Source organism: Prionailurus viverrinus, chromosome A1, assembly GCF_022837055.1.
Source record: "Prionailurus viverrinus isolate Anna chromosome A1, UM_Priviv_1.0, whole genome shotgun sequence".
Taxonomy (NCBI): domain Eukaryota; kingdom Metazoa; phylum Chordata; class Mammalia; order Carnivora; family Felidae; genus Prionailurus; species Prionailurus viverrinus.
Window position 1 is genome coordinate 157,217,789 of NC_062561.1, and position 20,706 is coordinate 157,238,494.

The 20,706-nt window shown below is 37.0% G+C and overlaps 1 protein-coding gene across 3 annotated transcripts in view; it reads right to left on the reverse strand.

Annotated features, from left to right (window-relative positions):
• Positions 1-20,706, reverse strand: part of KIAA0825 (KIAA0825 ortholog) — a 385,582-nt gene that overhangs the window by 250,276 nt on the left and 114,600 nt on the right. For all 3 annotated transcript variants that reach the window (XM_047877364.1, XM_047877370.1, XM_047877379.1), the window contains exons 9-13: positions 20,419-20,684; positions 18,857-19,007; positions 14,198-14,388; positions 11,708-11,890; positions 32-142 (exon numbers count right to left, since the gene is read on the reverse strand). In XM_047877364.1, coding sequence (XP_047733320.1) covers positions 32-142; positions 11,708-11,890; positions 14,198-14,388; positions 18,857-19,007; positions 20,419-20,684 — 902 coding nt within the window. The remainder of the gene's footprint in view (positions 1-31; positions 143-11,707; positions 11,891-14,197; positions 14,389-18,856; positions 19,008-20,418; positions 20,685-20,706) is intronic.

Here is a 20,706-nt window from a genome sequence, read left to right on the forward strand (position 1 = left end):
TTTACATAGTAAAGCATTTAGAGGTTCTCACCTGAGTAAAGAAGGGTAGAAATGTGATATGCAAGAAAACCAATGTAATGGTTGCTTAAAAAATGGTTTCATGGAATTTGAAGCAGAGTCATCCATGCCATGCTGAAAAGTCCTGGGGAAATAAAATAATTATTTCATAATATACAGAAAACATTACCATGAAGACCATCAAAACTTTTTATTCTCACTTAATCAAAGTTAATGATTTTACACAAAATGATATTGTGTTAGAATGGACAACGCATTCATCCACTTGGAATCTGTGTTAATAGGTAACACAGAGGCCCCCATATAGCAATCCTTATACTTAGAAAGGTCTGACAATATCATCATTATATTAAAATCCTCATTATAAAATTTGTCAAACATAAATGTATAAAGAATAGGACAGTAAATACCATTTCTATTTCCCTCCTCAACCTAGATCCAATAAATGTCAATATTTTGTCATATTTGCTTCATTTATGTAAGATGTTTAGCATAAAGATACCTCTCTTTATTCTTTAAAGTGATTTATAAATACTAAACAATTAATGGGAATTTATAATTAATTCTGTATGCTCCTAAGAGCCTATAGAGAGCTTATAAAGAAGAATTTAACTGCAAAATATATGACTATGATTTCAAAATTAGAACAATTTGGCCAGAATATCTGGTTTACAACTATCTTTGGAGAAGTGACTATAACATTTTTCTTGGTTGGCCCAAATTCAACAATAAATCTTGAGGTAATAAGAAAGAATTTGCTACATAAAATCTTTAGTAGATAGCTTGGTTAATAAAATTTTTATCATAACAGGAGACTATACTTGCCTACATGGAGTGAGGAATAACAACTGGGAATATTTTAGAAATGGAATTGTTTGAAGTGGTACTCTCTTTATATATAGTACAGGAACAACAGCATCTTTAAGTAATATGTAGAACAGAATTCCATTCTGAAAACCCTTCCTACCTTTTCATTCCATATCCTGCTTCTTATAATATCACACTTTCCAAATTTGACATGACTCTTCTCAGTCTGTCTTGCCAAATTGCACACCTTCTAATTAAATATACTTCAACATTTTTTAGACTTTAATATCTCTTCTTTGAATATTTATTTATTTATTTATTTATTTATTTATTTATTTATTTTGAGAGAGAGAGAGAGAGAGAGAGAGAGAGAGAGAGAGAATGAGCAGAGGAAGGGCAGAGGGAGAGAGGGAGACAGAGAATCCCAAGCAGGTTCCATACTGTCAGTGCAGAGCCTGGTGTGGGGGTTGAACCCACGAACTTTGAGATCATGACCCGAGCTGAAATCAGGATTAGGAGTCTTAACTGAGTGAGCCACCCAGGGGCCCATAATATATCTCTTCTTTGAAAGCCATTTTTTTCTTACTAATTTTTTTTTTTTTTTACTAAATTTCAGAAAGAACAAAAGTTACCAGATAGGCTTCAAAATGAGGCTGTCATATTCCAAACCTTACATTACACTGTGTGAACCAAGCAGAAGCTTAGATCAGGATCCTAGGATACGCTTTTCTAAGGAGTATGGACTTTGTGCCAGCAGTGAGGGATCACTGAAGACTTTAGAGCATGGGAGTTATATCAGCTATCTTATATTTTCAAAAAATCACTTGTGCAATAGTGTGGAGTGTTGACTAAAGAGACCAAGGCTAGGGAAGATCAGGCAGAAGAGAACAATGTCCTAAACCAAAGTAAGAGGCAGAGGAGACAGGGAGTAGGAGACAAATATAAAAAATATAAAATTAATAGAATCAACAATATTCATTCCCTAAAGACATGGGGTTGGAGATGGCACAGGGAGAAGGGAGAAGGAGAAGGGCTAAGGGTTAAGAGAAATCTGGGATGGCTTGAAGGCATTTTACTTAGTTTCAGATATATTGAGGGAACTGCAGGAATTTGAAGTATATCCAAAGAGAGACATCCACTTGAAACTTAGATTTGCTGATGTAACATATACAAGAGATATCTAGGGGGAAGATATTGATGTGGAAGTCATTAGCATAATGGCAAAGCCAAGGGGATGGCTGAATTCACCCAAAAGAAAGTGTAAAAGGAAAAGAGATGGTCTGGAACACACTGACAATTAAAGGATGAAGTGAGAAAAAGAAGCACTCAAATGAAACCAAGAAGGAATAATCAGAGATGCAGGCAAAGAGCCAGGAGAAAGTGATGTTAGGTAAACCAAGGGAAGAAAAATGGCCAGTAGTGATAAAAGCTGCACAAAGGGTAATTGAACGTAGGGACAAAGATTTGAGCTGGCAACTGGGTAGGCATGGATGACCTGGCCCACGTTTTTTGTTTAGCATGATGAGGGCAATTGCAGTGCATTGAACGAATGGTAGGTGTGAAAGTGCAGACAATGAGTGCAAACTACATTTAGAAAGGAAACATAAAAATAAAGAAATATATATATATATATTTTTTAAGTAGGCTTCACACTCAGCACAGGGCCCAGCGAGGGGCTTGAACTCATGACCCTGAGACCAAGACCTGAACTGAGATCAAGAGTTGGGTGCTTAATTATCTGAGCCACCCAGGTGCCCCCAAAAGAATATTTTTAAATGTAAAAGAATCTTTGGAGAAAGAGTCAGAAGACAGAAAGAGTGTTTAAAAGACTACAGCTACGGAGTAGGAGGTAAATGTGATCGAGAGCTCAGGTGAAAATATTTGTTTTGGTTGGGAAAAGAGATACATTGATCAAAGGATTTAGAGGGAGTAAGGATAGAGATAATTATTAAAATGGAAATGAGAAGTTAAAGTACATTCATGATGATCTAAGTTTTCTCAGAAAAGTATAGGGGCAAAGTCATCTGCTAACAAATAGTGGGATAGGGCAAGGGGAGGTTTGCTAAAGTGGAGGAGGATGGAAGAGAAAGCCACCCAGATGTAAGACAAAGACTGGAGTTATCAGAAAGTACAAAAGGCCAGCTAAGTGAATGTCACGGGCAGTGTTCCAAATTCTGGATGGAGAGGCCAAGAAAGTGAGGGAAGAGAGAAGGGACATGCACTAGCAAGGGAGCTAGGAAGGGTTGGTACTGGCATAACGTGAGAGGAGAAGAAGCAAGCGTTCTGGAAAGAAAGAAGACCTCATAGGAAAGCAGTCTGAAAGAAAAGGATGGCACAAGAGATGAAGGGCTTGATGAGAGACCAGTAGGGATCAGAGGCTGTGGTAGTGTAACCTCTGCCCATTTTACCACCTACGTGATTGAGCCCTTTGCATAAAGTCCGTTCTGTCTAATTATCTGGGGGGCAGTTCATTTCTCCAAGAATGAAAACCTTACCTAGAAAGTACTCTCTGCCATGGTCAGCTGGCTCTCTAGACTGCTCTACCTCAAAACCTTATAAAAAGTCTTCCCTGACTAAGAAATTTTCTATCTCACCACCTCATCCCTGTCTGTGGTCTTATTTTGCTTTGTTTCTTCTTAGGACTTAAGTCTATCTCTGATCCTCTTACATTTATTGTTTTGCTGTCTGCTCTGTACCCAAGGGGAGGGTCACTGAAGATTATCTAGAGGCAGTGCACGGGCACATGCAGGAGCTCTGGAGCCAGACGGACTGAGTTTGTATTTTGGTGTTTTGGGTGGGCTTTTTATTTGACACACAGTGTGGTTTGATAATTTATTCAGTTTCAGTTTTCTCATTTGTAAAACGGTAAAAAAGAAATAATAATCACCTCATGAGGTCAGTGTGATGATTGAGATAATGCACATAAAGGACCTAGAAAGTGTATGTACATAATACAGGACCCACATATGTAACATATTATCAGCATGAAAACAACGGTTGTAAACACTTCTTAAGAAGGTCTACAGCTATCTCAGAGTCTAAATGGTTGCCTAATTACAGTTTCATCCTTGAGATTAGAAAACAATAATGGAGAATCTAAGGATAATGGAATGGTTATTTGGAATGGTGTGAAAACTTCTCAGACCACAAACCACTGGCAATACAGTATTTCCCAGAACACTTCTGCCAGTACCTAAGCTCTTTTATTCCGCTCATGGTTTCTCAGTCATCCCGGTAATAGTAGGGTTATTTGGCTATAAGAAATGTTATGGCAGATGTTTATGGTCTCAGAGGGGGTGGGATCTGTATAAGCATTTAATTCCACAGCAAGATCCCAAATTAGTGTCATTATTCTGGAGAGTATAACAGGGTGAAAATTGGCCCACAAGCCTCAATGGGGGAATGAAATGATGAGCTGGCTATTAGATAACCTCTAATGATGTTTTGGTATACACTTAAAAGAGAGGATGCTCTAAATAATTCATAGTGGAGAATAAAACACAATCATATGAGCCACAGAGTTATATTTTCCACAAGACTTAAAAGAACTTTGATATAGCAAATTTAAATACTCTTTAAAAAATAAGTAATTGTCCATAGGTTGAAGCAAAATACATTTCCTCACATTTCCAAATTAGCAGACTGTAAAGATGTTTTTGCTTAGGGGGAAAAATGTGAATTGGGGGAAATTCCTTGCCTTTGCCCTTCCTCCAGCATCAGCTGACCTTTGCCCCTTCCCTCTCGCTAACATCAGACAGACTCTGCAGTCTTCACAGCATGCCACTTGGGCCCTCTGCCCCAGATTCAGTCTCTTGTAGGTCTGTGATGTACAAGTATGTTGCCTTCCTTCCTTTCTTCATTAACAAAACTGAATGACTTTTGGGGGCTTATGCAGCCAGCTGCTGCTAGAAAGAAAGAAATCTAATGCACATCAAAAGTGAGAACAACTGATAAGCAAAAAAGAGTTAGCTGGGTTTTATGCTTCTCTTGTGCCACCCTGCTTTTGGCTGCCCTCCCAGGAGAACTCTGTCTCATAATATGATGCTAATGGATTAAATCTCCAGGATGGAATTGAGGCAGCAGAGGGATGTAAGTTTCACAGGGGTAGAGGGGCCAGGCCAGACACCTCACTTCTGTGTCTACCATAGTGCCTAAGCCACTGGAGGTGCTCAAGAAATTAAAGTACCAAGAGAAGACCACAAGTTCAGAAGAAGTAGAATTAGTTTGAAACTGAACTACAGAGATAGCAATGGAATATTCGAGACAATGAAGACATGCAAGCCTTTCTGATGTCTCAAAAATCACAATTAACCATGAACGTGTAGAGAGAGCCAAATTCAATCTACTTCACCATTTTATTTATTTTTATGTTTATTTATTTTTTAAATGTTTATTTATTTATGTAGAGAGAGGAAGAGCAGGCATGCACATCCACGGGGAAGGGGCCGAGAGAGAGAGAGAGAGAGAGAGAGAGAGAGAGAGAGAGAATCCCAAGCATGCTCCATGCCCGGCATGGACCCTGACACAGAGTTTGATCCCATAACCTAGGCCAAAATCAGGAGTTGGACACTTAACTGACTGACACACCACACAGGTGCCCCATCTACGCCACCATTTTAAACACAGTTCTAAGTCATTATTTTGCTTTCATAATCCAGCATTACCCCTGGGACTATAAATAGTTGCATGAATATCATTCAGTGAGAGAAATTAAGGTAAGACACTTAGGATAAACAATGGCTCCCCACACTTCTCCTGCCCCCTGCCTTATGTTTCTCATGATGAAAATAACTCTTTGAGGTTAGACAATAATGATTTGAATTTGGAAAATGACTGGCAGAATGCTTGGACAGACTGTAGGTACACAGCAGACATCGGTTAAAAAAAAAAAAAGAAAAGAATGGGGCGCCTGGGTGGCTCAGTTGGTTGAGGGTCTGACTTTGGCTAAGGTCATGATCTCCTGATGGTTTGTGGGTTTGAGCCCCACATCACCTTGCTGTTCTCAGCACAGGGCCTGCTTTGGATCTTCTGTCCCCTCCCCCATCCCTCCCTCACTCATGCTTTCTTAAAAATAAATAAAAACGTTAAAAACAGAAAAAAGAAAAAAGAATGAACAGTGGCAATGAAGATGAATTTCAGGGGCCATCTGTGACAAGCAATCTTGAGTGGTATATAGCCAAAGGGCAGATGGAGAACAGGACAGATGGTGGTGAGGCAGAATAAGACTGGATCCCAGAAGACAGGGCAGGAACCAGCTAGTCAAAGATTCAGGGCACAGGCCTTCTTCAAAAGTCATGACTAGCCCTTCACCAGTGTTTTACTTTATTACCTTATTAGAATCACATATAAGGCTGTTTGTGATTAGAATCACATATAGGCTTAAACAAAAAAATAGAAAGTTTATTCAAAAGCAATGTTTAGAGGAAGGGGATTATGGGGGTCATTTAATCTAAACAAAATGGCTAAGACAACTAACTTCCCTTTCTGAATCCTTTTGCATTCTGCCACTTTTTTTTTAACATGTTAATTATTTCAATTTTTATTTCTATTCAGTACGTACTTATTTTTTAACAGCTTTATTAAGGTGTCTAATTCATATACCACAAAATTTACTCATTTTGAGTTTACAGCAAAGTGGTTTCTACTATATTCACAAAGTTGTGCAAATTTCACCACTATCTAATTTTATAACATTTTCATTAGCCTCAAAAGAGATCCTACACCTATTAGGAGGTATGACCGATTCTCCCCTCCTTTCAGCCACTGGCAACTGACTAACCTACCTTCTGTCTCTCATTGCTTATTTTGGAAATTTCTAGTAAAACAAACCTTACAATATGTACTCTCTTTGGTCTGGCTTTTTTTACTTCACAAATGCTTTTGAAGCTCAGCCCTGAGGTAGGAAGCACCTGTCAGCACCCCATAGTTTTTTATAGCTGAATGATATTCCCCTGTATGGATAGGCCACATTTTGTTTGTCCATTCACCAATTGATGGGCATTTGGGTTCTTTTCACTCTGTGCTATTATGAAAAATCCTGCTATGAACACTGTGTGCAAATCTTTGTACTGACATACATTTTTGGTTTGTTTACATATATACACCTAAGAGTAAAACTGCTGGGTCAGATGACCATATGTTCAACATTTTACATAAGCATACTCTATGCTTAACGTTTTGAGGAACGACTTGCTTTCAAAGCATGCCAGGCACTCTAGCAATATGAAAATGAAATTTTAGTCTAACATGCTCTGCTTTGTGAGGGACAGTGACATACTTTAAAATAAATAAGTAAATAAAAAGGCTAGGACCATAACCTCAAAATGATTACCTAGTGCTGGTTTGAAACCAGAGACACAGCATTGAAATACCTTGGGATTTAGTTCTTCAAAGCCATATTGGTGATACCAAGTGAACCCCAAGATAGTAGGTCTGCTATTCTTGTCGTAGTGGTCAATATTCTGGCCTATTTCTGATGATTCCGGTTTTTGCCTGTTAGGTTGGCACTTGTACTGAAAATCATCCTTCTGTGTTATTAAATATTGTAACACTGGGGACAGTGGCTATGTGTGTGTAAATAAATTCAATCTTAACATGGAAAATTTTATTAGACTTTACTTGATGGTACATACTTCATCTTGCTCAATGCTATAATCCTGGTGCTTAATCCCTGTGCTTAATCACAGGGGCTAGAGAGGCAGCAACATTTGTTGAATTGAAAACGAACTGCATTTACCTAAAATTCTACGAATTTAATTTTAATTTGCTACAGAGAAACTAAAATTAACATTCTATGCAAGCAAAATGCAACATACAAAACCATGTTGGGGTATGTATATGAATGTGCACTGAGTATACTTCTGAATGTGCAGTTTAACTGCCTTTATGGAAGATCTACAAGCAATAGGCATTTTGGAAAAATACACGGTGAATATTTCATGTTTCGGCATGTCTCTTTCCCTGGAGGACAAACTTAAAGTACTCCTTTTATAACATTCTAACAGAAATCTACAAAGGAGAGTTAAAAGAGAACACACATTTTTGCAAACAGGTTTCATTCTTCCTGAAAAGATTTTAAAATCATGTATTCCTGCCCTGGGATTTAGTGGTCCTACGTTAAACTCAGAAAGGAAAATACATTCAGTTTATCTGTCAGAACTACTTGGAAGAAAGGCAGTCACCTTCAAAAAAAGGCATATCACATGTAGTGACAAATGTCAGGTACAGTTTATGAAAAATTCAGTACTATCAACATCTGATTGTTACTTTTCACCAATCCCTCAAAGCACAGCTTAATTTTTAAATGTGAGCTAGAGATATATTTTTTCCTTCAATACTAATAATATGACAATTGCATACTCTGGTTGTGAAAAGAAGCTCAATAAGTCAATAGGGTCCTTGCAACACACATACAATTTTTCCTACTTGGTGAAGATCACCCTGTAGATTTCCTTTGTCAATATAAAGCAAAATATATTTCAAAGATTACACTGGTATTCTAGAAAAACAATCATAACATTTAAATCAACTTGAATGGATACAATTTGTGAAAATTTATACGAACTGAGAAATATTGAAAAGGAAAGTACCTAGACTTTGTTCATGCTTAAAGGCAATGTAGCTATCTGTGTTTTATATTAAGAAAAACCAGAGGCGGTGCTTGGTATAAAATGTTCTGTAATCCTGGTTGAAATTAGCAATTTAAATTTGTTGAATGAGGTTACAGTGCAGTATCTAATGCACAAATCACAGAGATTTGAGTACTTGCATAGTTGTTAAAAAAATGTACCAAAAGGCCATGGGTTAACAATAATCAATGTATGTTACATTATTATTATTAAAATGTGCAATCTTTGATAATAATTTATTTGTTTTACAAATGTATTGGGGGGTTAAAATTTTTCTATTCATCTGTGACAAACCATGAAATTCAATATTGCTTACCATGACCAACCCATGAAATTTGTCAACTTTGTTCCTGATTTTCACAGGGCCTTCCTCTCAGATGAAATGACCCGTTGAACTAAGAGCATAGCAATTTTTTCATCTATGGTAAATCAGTTTAGTTTACTAGGATTTATTACGTGCTTCAGACCTTGAGCTTTTTATGATTATGAACTATTATGCATATAATCCCAAACTTACAGCAATTTATCTTACTATTTCTTCCCCTTCCTGAAAGAATTCTCCATTTCTAAAATTAGTTCTTCTTGCCAGAAGAAACAATCTATAAACAATGGGTTTGTTGAAAGTCAAAGAGTGGGTGAAAATTATAGGGAAGGTGAAATCAAACTTGTTAATTACTCTTAGAATTTCTAACACAGAAGTCTCAAAATTCACTGAAAATCAAGATTTATATATTTCTCCTACCAGAATCTTCCAGAAAGGAATACTTTACCTAATTTATCCTAAGAAATAAAAATATTCATCATTTTTCCTACCCAAGAAACTACAAATATGCAATTATCTAGTCTTTTGAGATAAAGTGACTATTTTGGAGGAGAGTTTAAAAAAACTTGTATAATTATTTTATGATAAGATCTACTCCAGCCTCTTCTACAATATTACCAATTTGAATGAAATAAACCAGAAAAGTAGTTCAAAATTTTAATTTCCCTAAATCTTATTTACTATGTAAAATCTTTCAATATTTTAAAAATGCAGTTGCTGGGGTGCCTGGGTGGCTCAGTTGGTTGAGCACCCGATTCCTGATTTCGGCTCAGTCATGATCTCACAGTTTGCGGGATTGAGCCCCGTAGCGGGTTCTGTGCTGACAGTGCAGAGACTGCTTGGGATTCTCTTTCTCCCTCTCTCTATCTGCCCCCACCCCACTCGTGTGCACACACACACACTCTCTCTTTCTCTCAAAATAAATAAATTTTCAAATAAAGTAAAAATAAAAATAAAATGCACTTGTCGAGTCTCTGCTTTGTTGTCCTGCCCATTGTTCCCCTGCAGTGTATTCAATTAACTTCTATCTCCTTTGTTCTGCCTTGGGTGAATTCTTTCACCACCCTACGACCAGCCTTCACCTGATTGGGTCACCCCACATTTGGTGGCTCTCACAGGGAACTTCTGCTGGTCTGGGACTTTCCTTGGATTATCTGGGAACTTCTTGGGACTCTTCCCTTGGTGGATGGATTCTAGTACTCGTTGGGAAACTGAAGACCTCAGGAGGAGGTTATTCCTCCACGAGGATCCAAACTCCAGGGGGAACCAGTTCCCCTCTTGCCCTTTGGAGGGACCCTTTCCTCCCTCTCCCTTACTCTTCTTGGCCCTTCTGTGGCCTAACCCTGGTACACCTCATACAACTGAAGATCTCTACCCCGGTGGCTCCCAGGTGTGGTCTGAAGGTCTGAGGGTGAACAAGTTGGACTGCCCATGCCTGTGAGGGCAAAGGACTTCTGTCCTCTCTCCCACTCCATCCCCCTGAGGCATCCATCCCCAAAGTATGGCAGCTCATCCAGGGTCAATCCACACGTTAGGGAATTGGTTGGAATGCTTTCCTGATGCTATCTCTCAGTCACCTTGCTTCTTTCTGCCCTTCTTTTTTCCCTTTGTTCCTGAGGATCCAGGCACCATCTTGATCTATAGGCAAAATCTGTTACTGTCTGAGTGAATCCAACAATTCCATGAATCAACAAGGATTCCAGCCCACACCATGGGAGGATCCGCTCCCCCTAAATTCTATGGAGCTGGCCACCAGGGAATTTCACTCGAATTGCCTATCAGCTTGTTGATCTAATACCATGCTCTGGTCTATAACTGCACAGAATGTCTGACGGACTGACAATTTTAGGTAGGGACAGGTGCCTCCCCTGTCTGGCATGAAGCAGCTAATGAAGTCGATACCTCTGCCCAAATGCCAAAGATATGTCATTGTTGACCTGTCAGGGGGGAATATAGAGGCCACTTTTAGGCAACAGGCTTGAACAATGGGTAAAAGGGCCCACAGTGACCGCTGAACTGAATGCAAACAGGCTCTTTAAACAGCCCACCTCAATATATCTATAAGCCCTAGCTGGCCAATGGGCTGCTTACAACCCCGCACAGGTACCAAAAAAGGAAAATTCCATACATTCTTATACCTCCTCACTACAACCCCCTTAACTGTAGCCCGCATCACTGTCTCCTGGCAGGCAGTCTCTCCTTTGCTCTTTTGCCTGGTGCTTCCTTGCAGTATATTCAATAAACTTCTATCTCTTAAAAAAAAAAAATGCAATTGCTGAGGCACCTGGCTGACTCAGTCAGTAGAATACATGACCCCTGATCTTGGGGTTTTGAGTTCAAAGCTCATATTGGGCATGTAGTTTACTTTAAAAAATAGGTAGATAAATAGATAGATACACAGACAGAAAATAAAAATTCAATTACTTAATCCTATTTGTACTTGCCATTACTAGCTTAGGCACTCAGCCTGCTACTAAAAATGCAAATCTATGGCAGATTAACTGACAGTATGGAACCATTAGGTTTCGACCAGATTTGGGAATATTTTAGAATCCTCTTTTAAAATTTTTCAATTAAAGCAAATTACTTCATATAAAATTAAAACTAAAAACTATTTTCAAAAAGCCATTAAATATGATTTTCTTTTTCTATGAAATGATTAAAATAACTATTAATATAATCATTTAAACAATTCAAATAGTGAAGCTCAAGATAATCCTGATCCTACTGGAGCCTTAGCATCTGAATAAGATTGATAACAGAGATACAGCACAGTATTAGTTCCTTTCGTAAAATGGCCCAATTTACAATATCAAAAATGCACTTCAAAATATCTCTATTCGCTGCTTCACACAATTCAATAAGTAGTATAAAAATAACTTTAAGTCACATTATATACCCTAATAGCTAAAAAAATATGTTTGATACTTACTGATATAATTCAGTTAATGGTGAAGTCAAAATGACTAATGTTGTAAACAGATTATTACAATGGGTATGAATTTTAAAAATTTTATCATCTATATACTGATGGGGATTCAAAAGCTTCTGTACAGATGTGCAAATTGACCATAATAAGTTCTCAGTGCATATTAAAATCGTCGTGACATCAAGTCTATTGGAAAGAAAAAAGAAAATCTTGTTAAGCAAAATTGTTTCTCTGACTGGTATATACACTATCATCCCTATCTCTTATATCAAACAAATGTAAGGATAGAAATATTTGGTTAGATATCAGAGCTTCAGAAATCAAAGACAAACAGAAAACAACAAAGCTTAGCGTTTGAGTTTCCAGGTGTTAGATGACCCATATACCACTATCTTTAGGAATAGTGAGGTCTCTAATACTAAAATATGTTGGGAGGGCTTTTTTTTTTTTAAGGTTTATTTTTCATTATTAGGATACTGTTCAAAAAGCTCAAGACACTTTCCTTCAAATTATGTCCAACAAAAAAGGAGGCAGATTAAAAGAAAATTTGCTATTACCCACATACATATGATAGGTAAAGTTTTGATAAGAGAATAATTCTCCTTATCAAAGTACAAGCTGTCAAAAGAAAGTTACAAGTTTGGGTAAACACATTTCCCTAGCAAGTGGGAGAGGAGAAAAAAATGAGACCAGAAGCACAAAGGGAGAAGCCTATAGTTTCAGAAATTTTCAATATTGAATAAATTTGTGGAAACTTTGTTGTATTATATAATCTTATTCATAAACTCATTTGTTTCTATCTTTCTTTTGTTTCAACAGAGACCCAAAGATCTGTTCAAAGATTATTTTGGTATATGACTGACTGAATTGTATAAACCTCAGTTAATTTCCTCTTTTTTTTCTTTTAAATTCAGTGTTGAAGAAACAGAAGATAGAAATTATGAAGTGATAAGAAAACAAATAAGTCTGAAGATCTTTTAAATGACATTTTGGCCTCAAGTTTATTATATATGTAAAATAAATTTATACATATACTACATATTACAACGATTACATATATGTAGTTTTAGCCATACTAAAAACATCAATAATCGCCTTTAGGAAGGTTTAACTGTAATTTGCATCCACTTTCTCTAATTGTTAACTAAACAATTACAAATTGAAGATATCTACACACACACACACACACACACACACACACACACACACGATCTGATTTCCACAGTAATGGTGGTTTAGTATTAACCATTCAAATATGACAATTTATTTATTTTACTTAAAAAAACTAGAAGAAATAATTCTAGCATTTCATGGCATTTTTATGTAACCATCCAGAAAACAAAAACCAAAAGTCTCCATCGTACAGTTAATTAACTATACTACCAAGTTCATGAGCTAATAGTAAATCTGATTTCACACACATCTCGTAATGACTTGCCACCTCCGAGTCAAAAGTGATTTAATCTACATAAGGAAAAGAATGAAGGTACCCTTTGCTCTCAAAAAAAGCCTTTCCATCTATTCTTCAGAGTTCAATGATTTAAAAATGTTTGGTCAGTAATTCAAAACAGCCTTTGCAAAATACCATATTTATGAAACACTGTAGCAGGACCTAAATACCCTTCAAATGCAGCATGTTTTACAAGAACATGATCAGGAAATGATTCCCACTGCCAAAAAGAAAAAAAAACAAAAAAACCCTCTGATGTCTTTAGATTCCTCCAAAAATATATCTGAAAAAAAAAATCTTTTATACCTAAAAGACACTTCTTAATCTCATTGATGAGAATATTTAGAAAACAAAAGCCTTTTCTTCATATGGCCTGTTGTCATGTAGGCAAATTTTTGTAAAGGTCATTGCCTAGATGTCTCATGGACCTGGACTATATATAATTTAGTCATTAATATCCCGTGACTGCTGCTCCTCATTTTCTGCGATTTCACATTTTGTTAAACTGGCTTTTAGTAATACATATTGAAAAAGAAGGGGGGGTGGAGAGGTAATTAGAATATATCAAGAAGAAAAATTATTAGACAAAGGAGTTTCCTTAATGAAGATTAACTACACTATTTAAAGATTTACAAACAAAAACTAAAATCCCCCGGTTGCCTAGAATCTCAAAGTCAAATTAACTGCCCCATCACAGAACTGTTGCTTTTTTCTCCATTTCAGGGCCCCAATTCTCCCTCTTTATCTTATTTATTAAGTTTTGTATATAAATGTCTTAGATTGTAATACATCCTGAATCATTTTGTAGAAACTAGTGGGTTCTATACACAATTTTAAGAAGAAAAAAAGAGCACAGTTATTTTGATTCAAGTTCCACATTTCCACTTTAGTATCTCAGGAGAATTGAATACGATTTCCTCTCAGATGTTAGGAACATGTTAACTATACAAGGAGCTATATCATGAGATTTAGAATTACATTCTGCTTTATACCAGCTGATGAGAGTTTTCTTGAAAAGCAATGGTTTTCACAACTTCAATTACCTTATCTGTGGAGTTCTCTTATAACTGGGATGGGCCCGAGCATATCTGGAGGCCAGTAGACCCAAACATTTCTCCAGCACATCTGTTAGAATTTCCTGGGCTAACTTCGGGGGCAGAATGGTCCAGAGATCATGGTGAAGAGCGCAGAAGAAATAATGCCACATCTGGAGTGAGAAGGAGCATCTTTCCCCCTGGCAAAACCACCACACGTTAAACAACAGAATCACATCTTCCAAAATGTCAGTTTGCTTCCTATGAACATAATTAATTCAGGCTGAAAGGAAATAGCTGGAGAGTTTGACACACTAGATGACCAAGAAAGATTTTTGACAAGATGTAAAACATCCTTATTGACAAAGGAACATATGTTTTATTTCAATTACGAGACCAGATATTCTAGTGCAAATCCAGACCACAAGCCTTTAACCTAGCATATCTAGTTTTACCTACTCCTAGCCTGGAGTTTAAAATTCATTTTAAGCTATCAGCTTTACAGTTGCCAAACAAGTCATACTAGTTTAAGATGGTGGGCTGATGCTCCTAAAATTAAATGTTAATAATTTAAATGTTTTAAGTATGTATATGTTTCTGAGACTATTAGCATCATTGAGGTCATCCTGTAAATGTTTGAGATTTCACATTATAATGAAATGACAGGAGTAAAAATAAACTTACATGCCACATACTTATTAACATGCATGAAACCAAGGGGCATGGGTAACTATTAAAGATTATTGCATCAGGCTATTCCATTCATGGAGTTCTAATAACAATGCTAGAAACAGACACTACAATGGTCTGATTTTACAAGTTTTTGTAAACCTAAAGCAGATGTTATAGTCTCGTCATGTCTTAGTATTTTTACAGTACTTCATACATCCAAGGGGCCAGATTCTCATTCCTTTCCACCCCCCTACAGACCTCTTCTGTGTACCAAATTTTCCCTGACCACAGAGGAAGACCCAGCAGTGGCCAAGGCCAATGGGAACAGGCAGAAATAGAAGGTGGCCTCAAGTGATTTACAAGCATTAATTAGTTAACATGCTCTCAGGGAGGTAGGCTAGTAGTTTGACCTCATTTTCCTCAAACCAGATTAAAAAAATCACTTGAAATTGGAAGAGTTGAATGAGTTTTTCAAACATTACCCAGATCATTACTATATCAAAAGTTAAATGAGTAAAACTTCCCATTTTATCCCTAAGCAATCCTCTTTGACTTAAAATTCGGCTTTGCTAACTACTTATATTTCTCAAACATTATCTGAAGAAAAATCTGCTATACTCTTATATCAAAAATTGACAATTTTTCATGCATATATGCCTATCAGTATTCTCCTTACATATTATTCTTCTGATAATTTCCCTGATTACTAAAATCTTTTGTAGTCACTGTAGTAATAATCTATAATTATTATCTATTGACTTCCAAATGGAGTTTATAAATGAGTAGAACGGGGATACTTGGGTGGGAATCCGGGCATCAAAATGTCTAAGAGTCAGGATCAAAAGAGAAGGCTTTTACCACTCCTAAATTCTACACTAGATGTGTATCAAAACTGTTTTAAAAAATTACAAAATTCGTGTGGGAGTAGCAAAATCATAGTTTCTTATGCTTTGCGGTGTGTTCTGTGATAAGGAATGCTTTTTAAAATTTCCTAAAAGGGCGCCTGGTGGCTCAGTCAGGTGAGCATCGGACTCTGGCTCAGGTTGTGATCTTGGGGTTTGTGAGTTTGAGCCCTGCATTGGACTTGCGGCTGTCAGCTCAGAGCCTGCTTCAGAACCTCTGTCTCCATCTCTCTCTGCCCCTCTGCCACTCATGATCTCTCTCTCTCTCAAAGATAAAAAAAATGAAAAAAAGATAAGATTTTCTTAAGTCAGAAAGGAGTTTTAGAGCTTGATTTTCTCATACTTTTTGTGTCGTAGGTTATTAAAGCAAAATTGCCCCGGCTGATGTAATGACTCGTATGAATGAGTTACACTAACTTTCTCCATGGCAATGGACGGGTGATTAGAATAACATGGCCAACACGATTTCTCATATGTTTCAAAATAAAAACCCATTTCCTTAAAAGTTACCGATAAATGAGAAGATAAAAATAACTTGAGGCATGCGGATTTCTTTCCCTAGAAGTGAAAAACACTTATTGTAAGACTTTTAAAAATACAAACTTCGTATTTCCTTAAAGACATTCCCAACTGGTCATCGTTCTCACGATTCTCTTCGAAGTGTGTCACGTGCAATGTATGCAAAAGGGTTTTCATTGAACCAAATAGGATTCATTTATTTTTCTGACCTGTTTCCCTATCTGTTGTCATTTCAAAGCTATTCTGCTAGTAAACATCTGTTATTTTTGTAGACCCACTATAATGTAAACAGATGTGAGCTTTTATTTAGATTATATATCAGGAAACAAGCAGCTGGGCTTTATTATATAAGGCATTCAATATTATCTTTGAACAGACAATTCTTTATTCTTTGACCATTGGAAAACACAAGTTGCTAAAATTGAGCAGATGTCAAGTATACTGAAAGCTTAATTCTAAACACATAATCTGAACACCCACTGTGCCATCTGACCAGCACCTCATCAGAGAGATACCAAAGTCTCCGACTCTCTCAACTTGACAGTTCAGCAAATGGACATAATGTATTTGGGGCTCACTGGATATCACAAAACACGGACGAATATTGCTTCATATCTTGTAAATTCTTTCACTGTTTCCTTACTACACTCTGCACAAGGCGATAGGCTCCCCTGAGATCTCTATCCCACTCTTCGCCTGCAGTCAGGCAGATTTCATCTCTTTCCTCTCACAACAGCCCAGCCAAAAAACAGACTGGTCCTGTTTCACAAATCAGTTGGAATAATGGGGAGAGGAGGAGAACAGGGTGCAGCGAATGGGATAAAACCATGTCAAGTACTCCAGTTGTCAAAACAGTTTAAAATCTGTGCTATTTTTAGAAGTTCCTTATTTTTGGTAAATATAAAAGCAGTATCACTTTATTTTTCTGAGCATAAATAACAGCCACTAACTCTGCAATTAAATTGTAACTACTGACCACGTAAGTATATGGAAGCCACAGTACCATGTAATCACAGGGTAACTATCTTGTTATTTCTGTCTTTGAAGCTAAAGCCTTGTCATAAGATCTGAGAGCTGCATGTTACATGGTAATTTGTTGTTGTTGTTGTTTTTAATACTTGGTAACTTCAATACCAGGTTCTCAATGCATCCACTTATTATTTATACTGTACAATTCTTCTGACTCCCAATTTGCATAAGAGAAAACATAATACCCCTATGGTGGACCTATAGTGAAATGATACCTGTTCCTCAATGAAAACATCGTATGAAATTGCTCATTAGTACACTGACATATTGAAATAGTTTGAAACAGGAGACGGATTCATTTTCAATCTCTCTGTTTACCTCAAGGCAAATAAGGAAGCTGTGATGCTGCCAAGAGAGGAGAAGACCAATACTTTCATTCTTATCTCAAGCTACCAGCTGCACTGTGCCACTTTCTCGTTCTCATTCTGCTCACTGCTGTTTGAAGCATGTCAGGTTTGGAAAACCCTGTATGAATGCTCTTGCAGAAAGAAAAACTATCTGGGAAGGGCCTCTAAAGGACAGATGAAATGGCCTTTGAAAAAGTGGAAAGTCCTTTAAAAGAGCTTCTTAGCTCCCTCTCTCTGTTACGGCAACATTTATTATGATAATAACTCAGGCATAAATAGAGCCACAGGACCCCTCAGTGCCAGAGAATTGACAAGGGGGACTCTGCTGAATAATACCCCAGTCTGTTTTTCCCAGTACTCCACTGATATTAGGACGGTCAGGAAACACAAAAATCATAAGCTTCAAGCCAGAGGAAAGGGCAAATTGGAAAAGTTAATGGAGTTGTTGGGCTCGACTGATGAATTTTTTTAAAAACCCTGATTATCTTTTATTAAGATATTATAAATGTTTCACCCTGCCCCGAAATCAACTTCAAGGAATTTCAAATATTGTGGCTTATGTATAATCAATGGGATTTAGGAGAAGGGAAATTAATGAAGCCTGATGATGAATAATTTTAATTGATCCTGGGTTTGGTTGCACTGGAAATCATTAGGCTTTAATTCAGTTGGAATTTGGGATTTCAAAACATGGGCTAAATGAAAATAGGTAAGCTATAAATGATCAGATGGGTCTTAAAGCACCCTCATAAGAACATGCAATGAGAAGGAAAAAATATGTATAAAGAATAAAATGGCTAATAAAAGATACTTGTAAAAAACAGAAATACATAAGAAAAAAAGTGCAGGAGTACCTATAACTGGTCCCTTTAGAAAAAAAATACGAAATTGTAGCATTTTGGCATTGTTATCTCTTTGACTTTCTCATTGTATCCTATTATATTCCAACTTATATAGCACATGCTGCAGCTCAAATTAAGTTATTTTTACTTTTAAGCAGAAGGAGAGTTCTGATGTCTAGTTATTTCAGGTTTTTAAAAAGTGTTTTTCCCAAGTACAAATTCAATATTTAAAAAATATTATCCTAACAGCCTTCGTGTGTTGGTAATGCCAAGCTCATGTTTCTAATTAGCCAGAAAGCAGGTAGGCAGTAAAACATATTTGTGTAAAAAGGAGGGATAGTAAACTTAACTTCACACCTCATAAAAAGCTTTGTAGTCATCCCAGTGGTGGCTCTCAGCATCCTGTAAAATGCTTGTAGCACAAACTCTGACGCAGTAGTCCGTAACCTGAAACTGTAGAGTGTTGATGAATTCCTGATATCGTTGGACAGGCACCAGGAATATGGGTCTGTTCAGAGGCAATGATCAAAGAGACAGAGATTTAAGGCCTGTGCAGTAGGCGGTAACAATCTCCAGTACTACAAATGGTTTTGATTATTAGATATCAATCATTCATTTCCTCCTAATGCTGAAGTCTGCATCCACATTCACTTTCCAAAAAGAAAAAAAAAAAAAAAAAAAAAAAAGCTGGTCTTTGTTTTGCAAGTCCTTTGAAAACGTACATCTGCTGTTCCACAAATATGCACTTCAACTTGAGACAAACTGCATTGTCAATACATCATTCAAAAATAAAAGTATTCTTTGTAAGCCTATTATTAGAGATCAGTGCATTATTTAGGCATTAGGGTATCGTTATTACAGAGAACAACATGCATTTGTCAGAACCAACTTTTATAAAGCTATCACACGTCCCACAAACACACTTCTTTTGTTTTAAAAATTGTAATTTTGTAGATGTCAATTATCTCATAAACTGTTTTAAAATATTCTACGGAAATAAAGTGACTTCTGGCACATTTTGTTTATAACTTCAAGTATGAGTCACCACATCTGACTACTTACGAGAATTAAATAGCAGAGCTATATTCTGCATCAAGTCAAATTTATTTTACTTTTATCTTTAGTTATTTATATTACACTTTCTTATGCTTTCTCTCATAGCTAAGGGACTACAAACACTGAGTGAGAATAAGAAGAAACCGTTGGCTTCACGCTGGACAGCCACGTCCACATGTTCCCTTTGCAAAGGACTGTGCTATCTCCTAGAGGGGCCAAGAGCAGCCAAAAAGACCATGTGGCCATTTTTATTCTCTTTCCAGGAAACATCCAGTCTTTTTAGACTACTAATACATGAGAATTAAGACTGCCGGATGCTTTCTCCTCACATATTAAGGATAGTTTCTTACTAAATGGATGTTTTGAAATATGTTTACATTGGTCAATAGAATAGATTGAAAATGTGTTTATTCTCTCTGTCAGTCCTGACATCCTGTTTGCTTAGAAACAAAAAAAGAAAAGTGCATATTTCACAACTGAGTATACAAGGGACAGAAACAAGTTCAGCTTTCCTTTCCGGGGTAGTCACAGTAGTGTGCCTTACAAAATGGAGAGGGTTTACTCGGTCAGGTCATAACAGCATGCAGAAAATAGTTGCCCCAGATTAGATGGAAAACGGATGGGTCTTTGGAGTGAGCCTTTCAAAGGAATACCTGTCTCTCTTACTACCTGGGTATCTGGTTTAACACCCTACACCCCACCTTTCTGACATTTTCTGGTCAAGGCAGATGAAAATATAATGCGCCATGTTCATTATTATTTTCTCCTTCTTCAATATTGTCATCAAAGTTTCGCTCCTGTGATTTCCGAAGATTACATGTTACTTTAAGCATGGCCATCAACTTAATTTAAATGACACTCACTTCTTAGTATTTTCTTTCATCAAATTATCAAAATGCGTAAAATGCTGGAAGACATATACCGCTGTGGAGAGCAATGTGTGTAAGTTTGTCAGGGGTGCTCTGGAAGGAAACTCCTTGCCCCTCTCCTGCAGTCTCGCCAGGACAGCTGTTGCCACTTTATAACAGGCCTCCACAAAGTTTGCTCTAATTTCCTGGAAAGAATCATCTCTGCATGCCAGAGCCAGTGGAAGCATTGTGTCAAGTTTTTCCATGATGTCAGAACAAAACTAGGGAGAAATAAATGTAGCA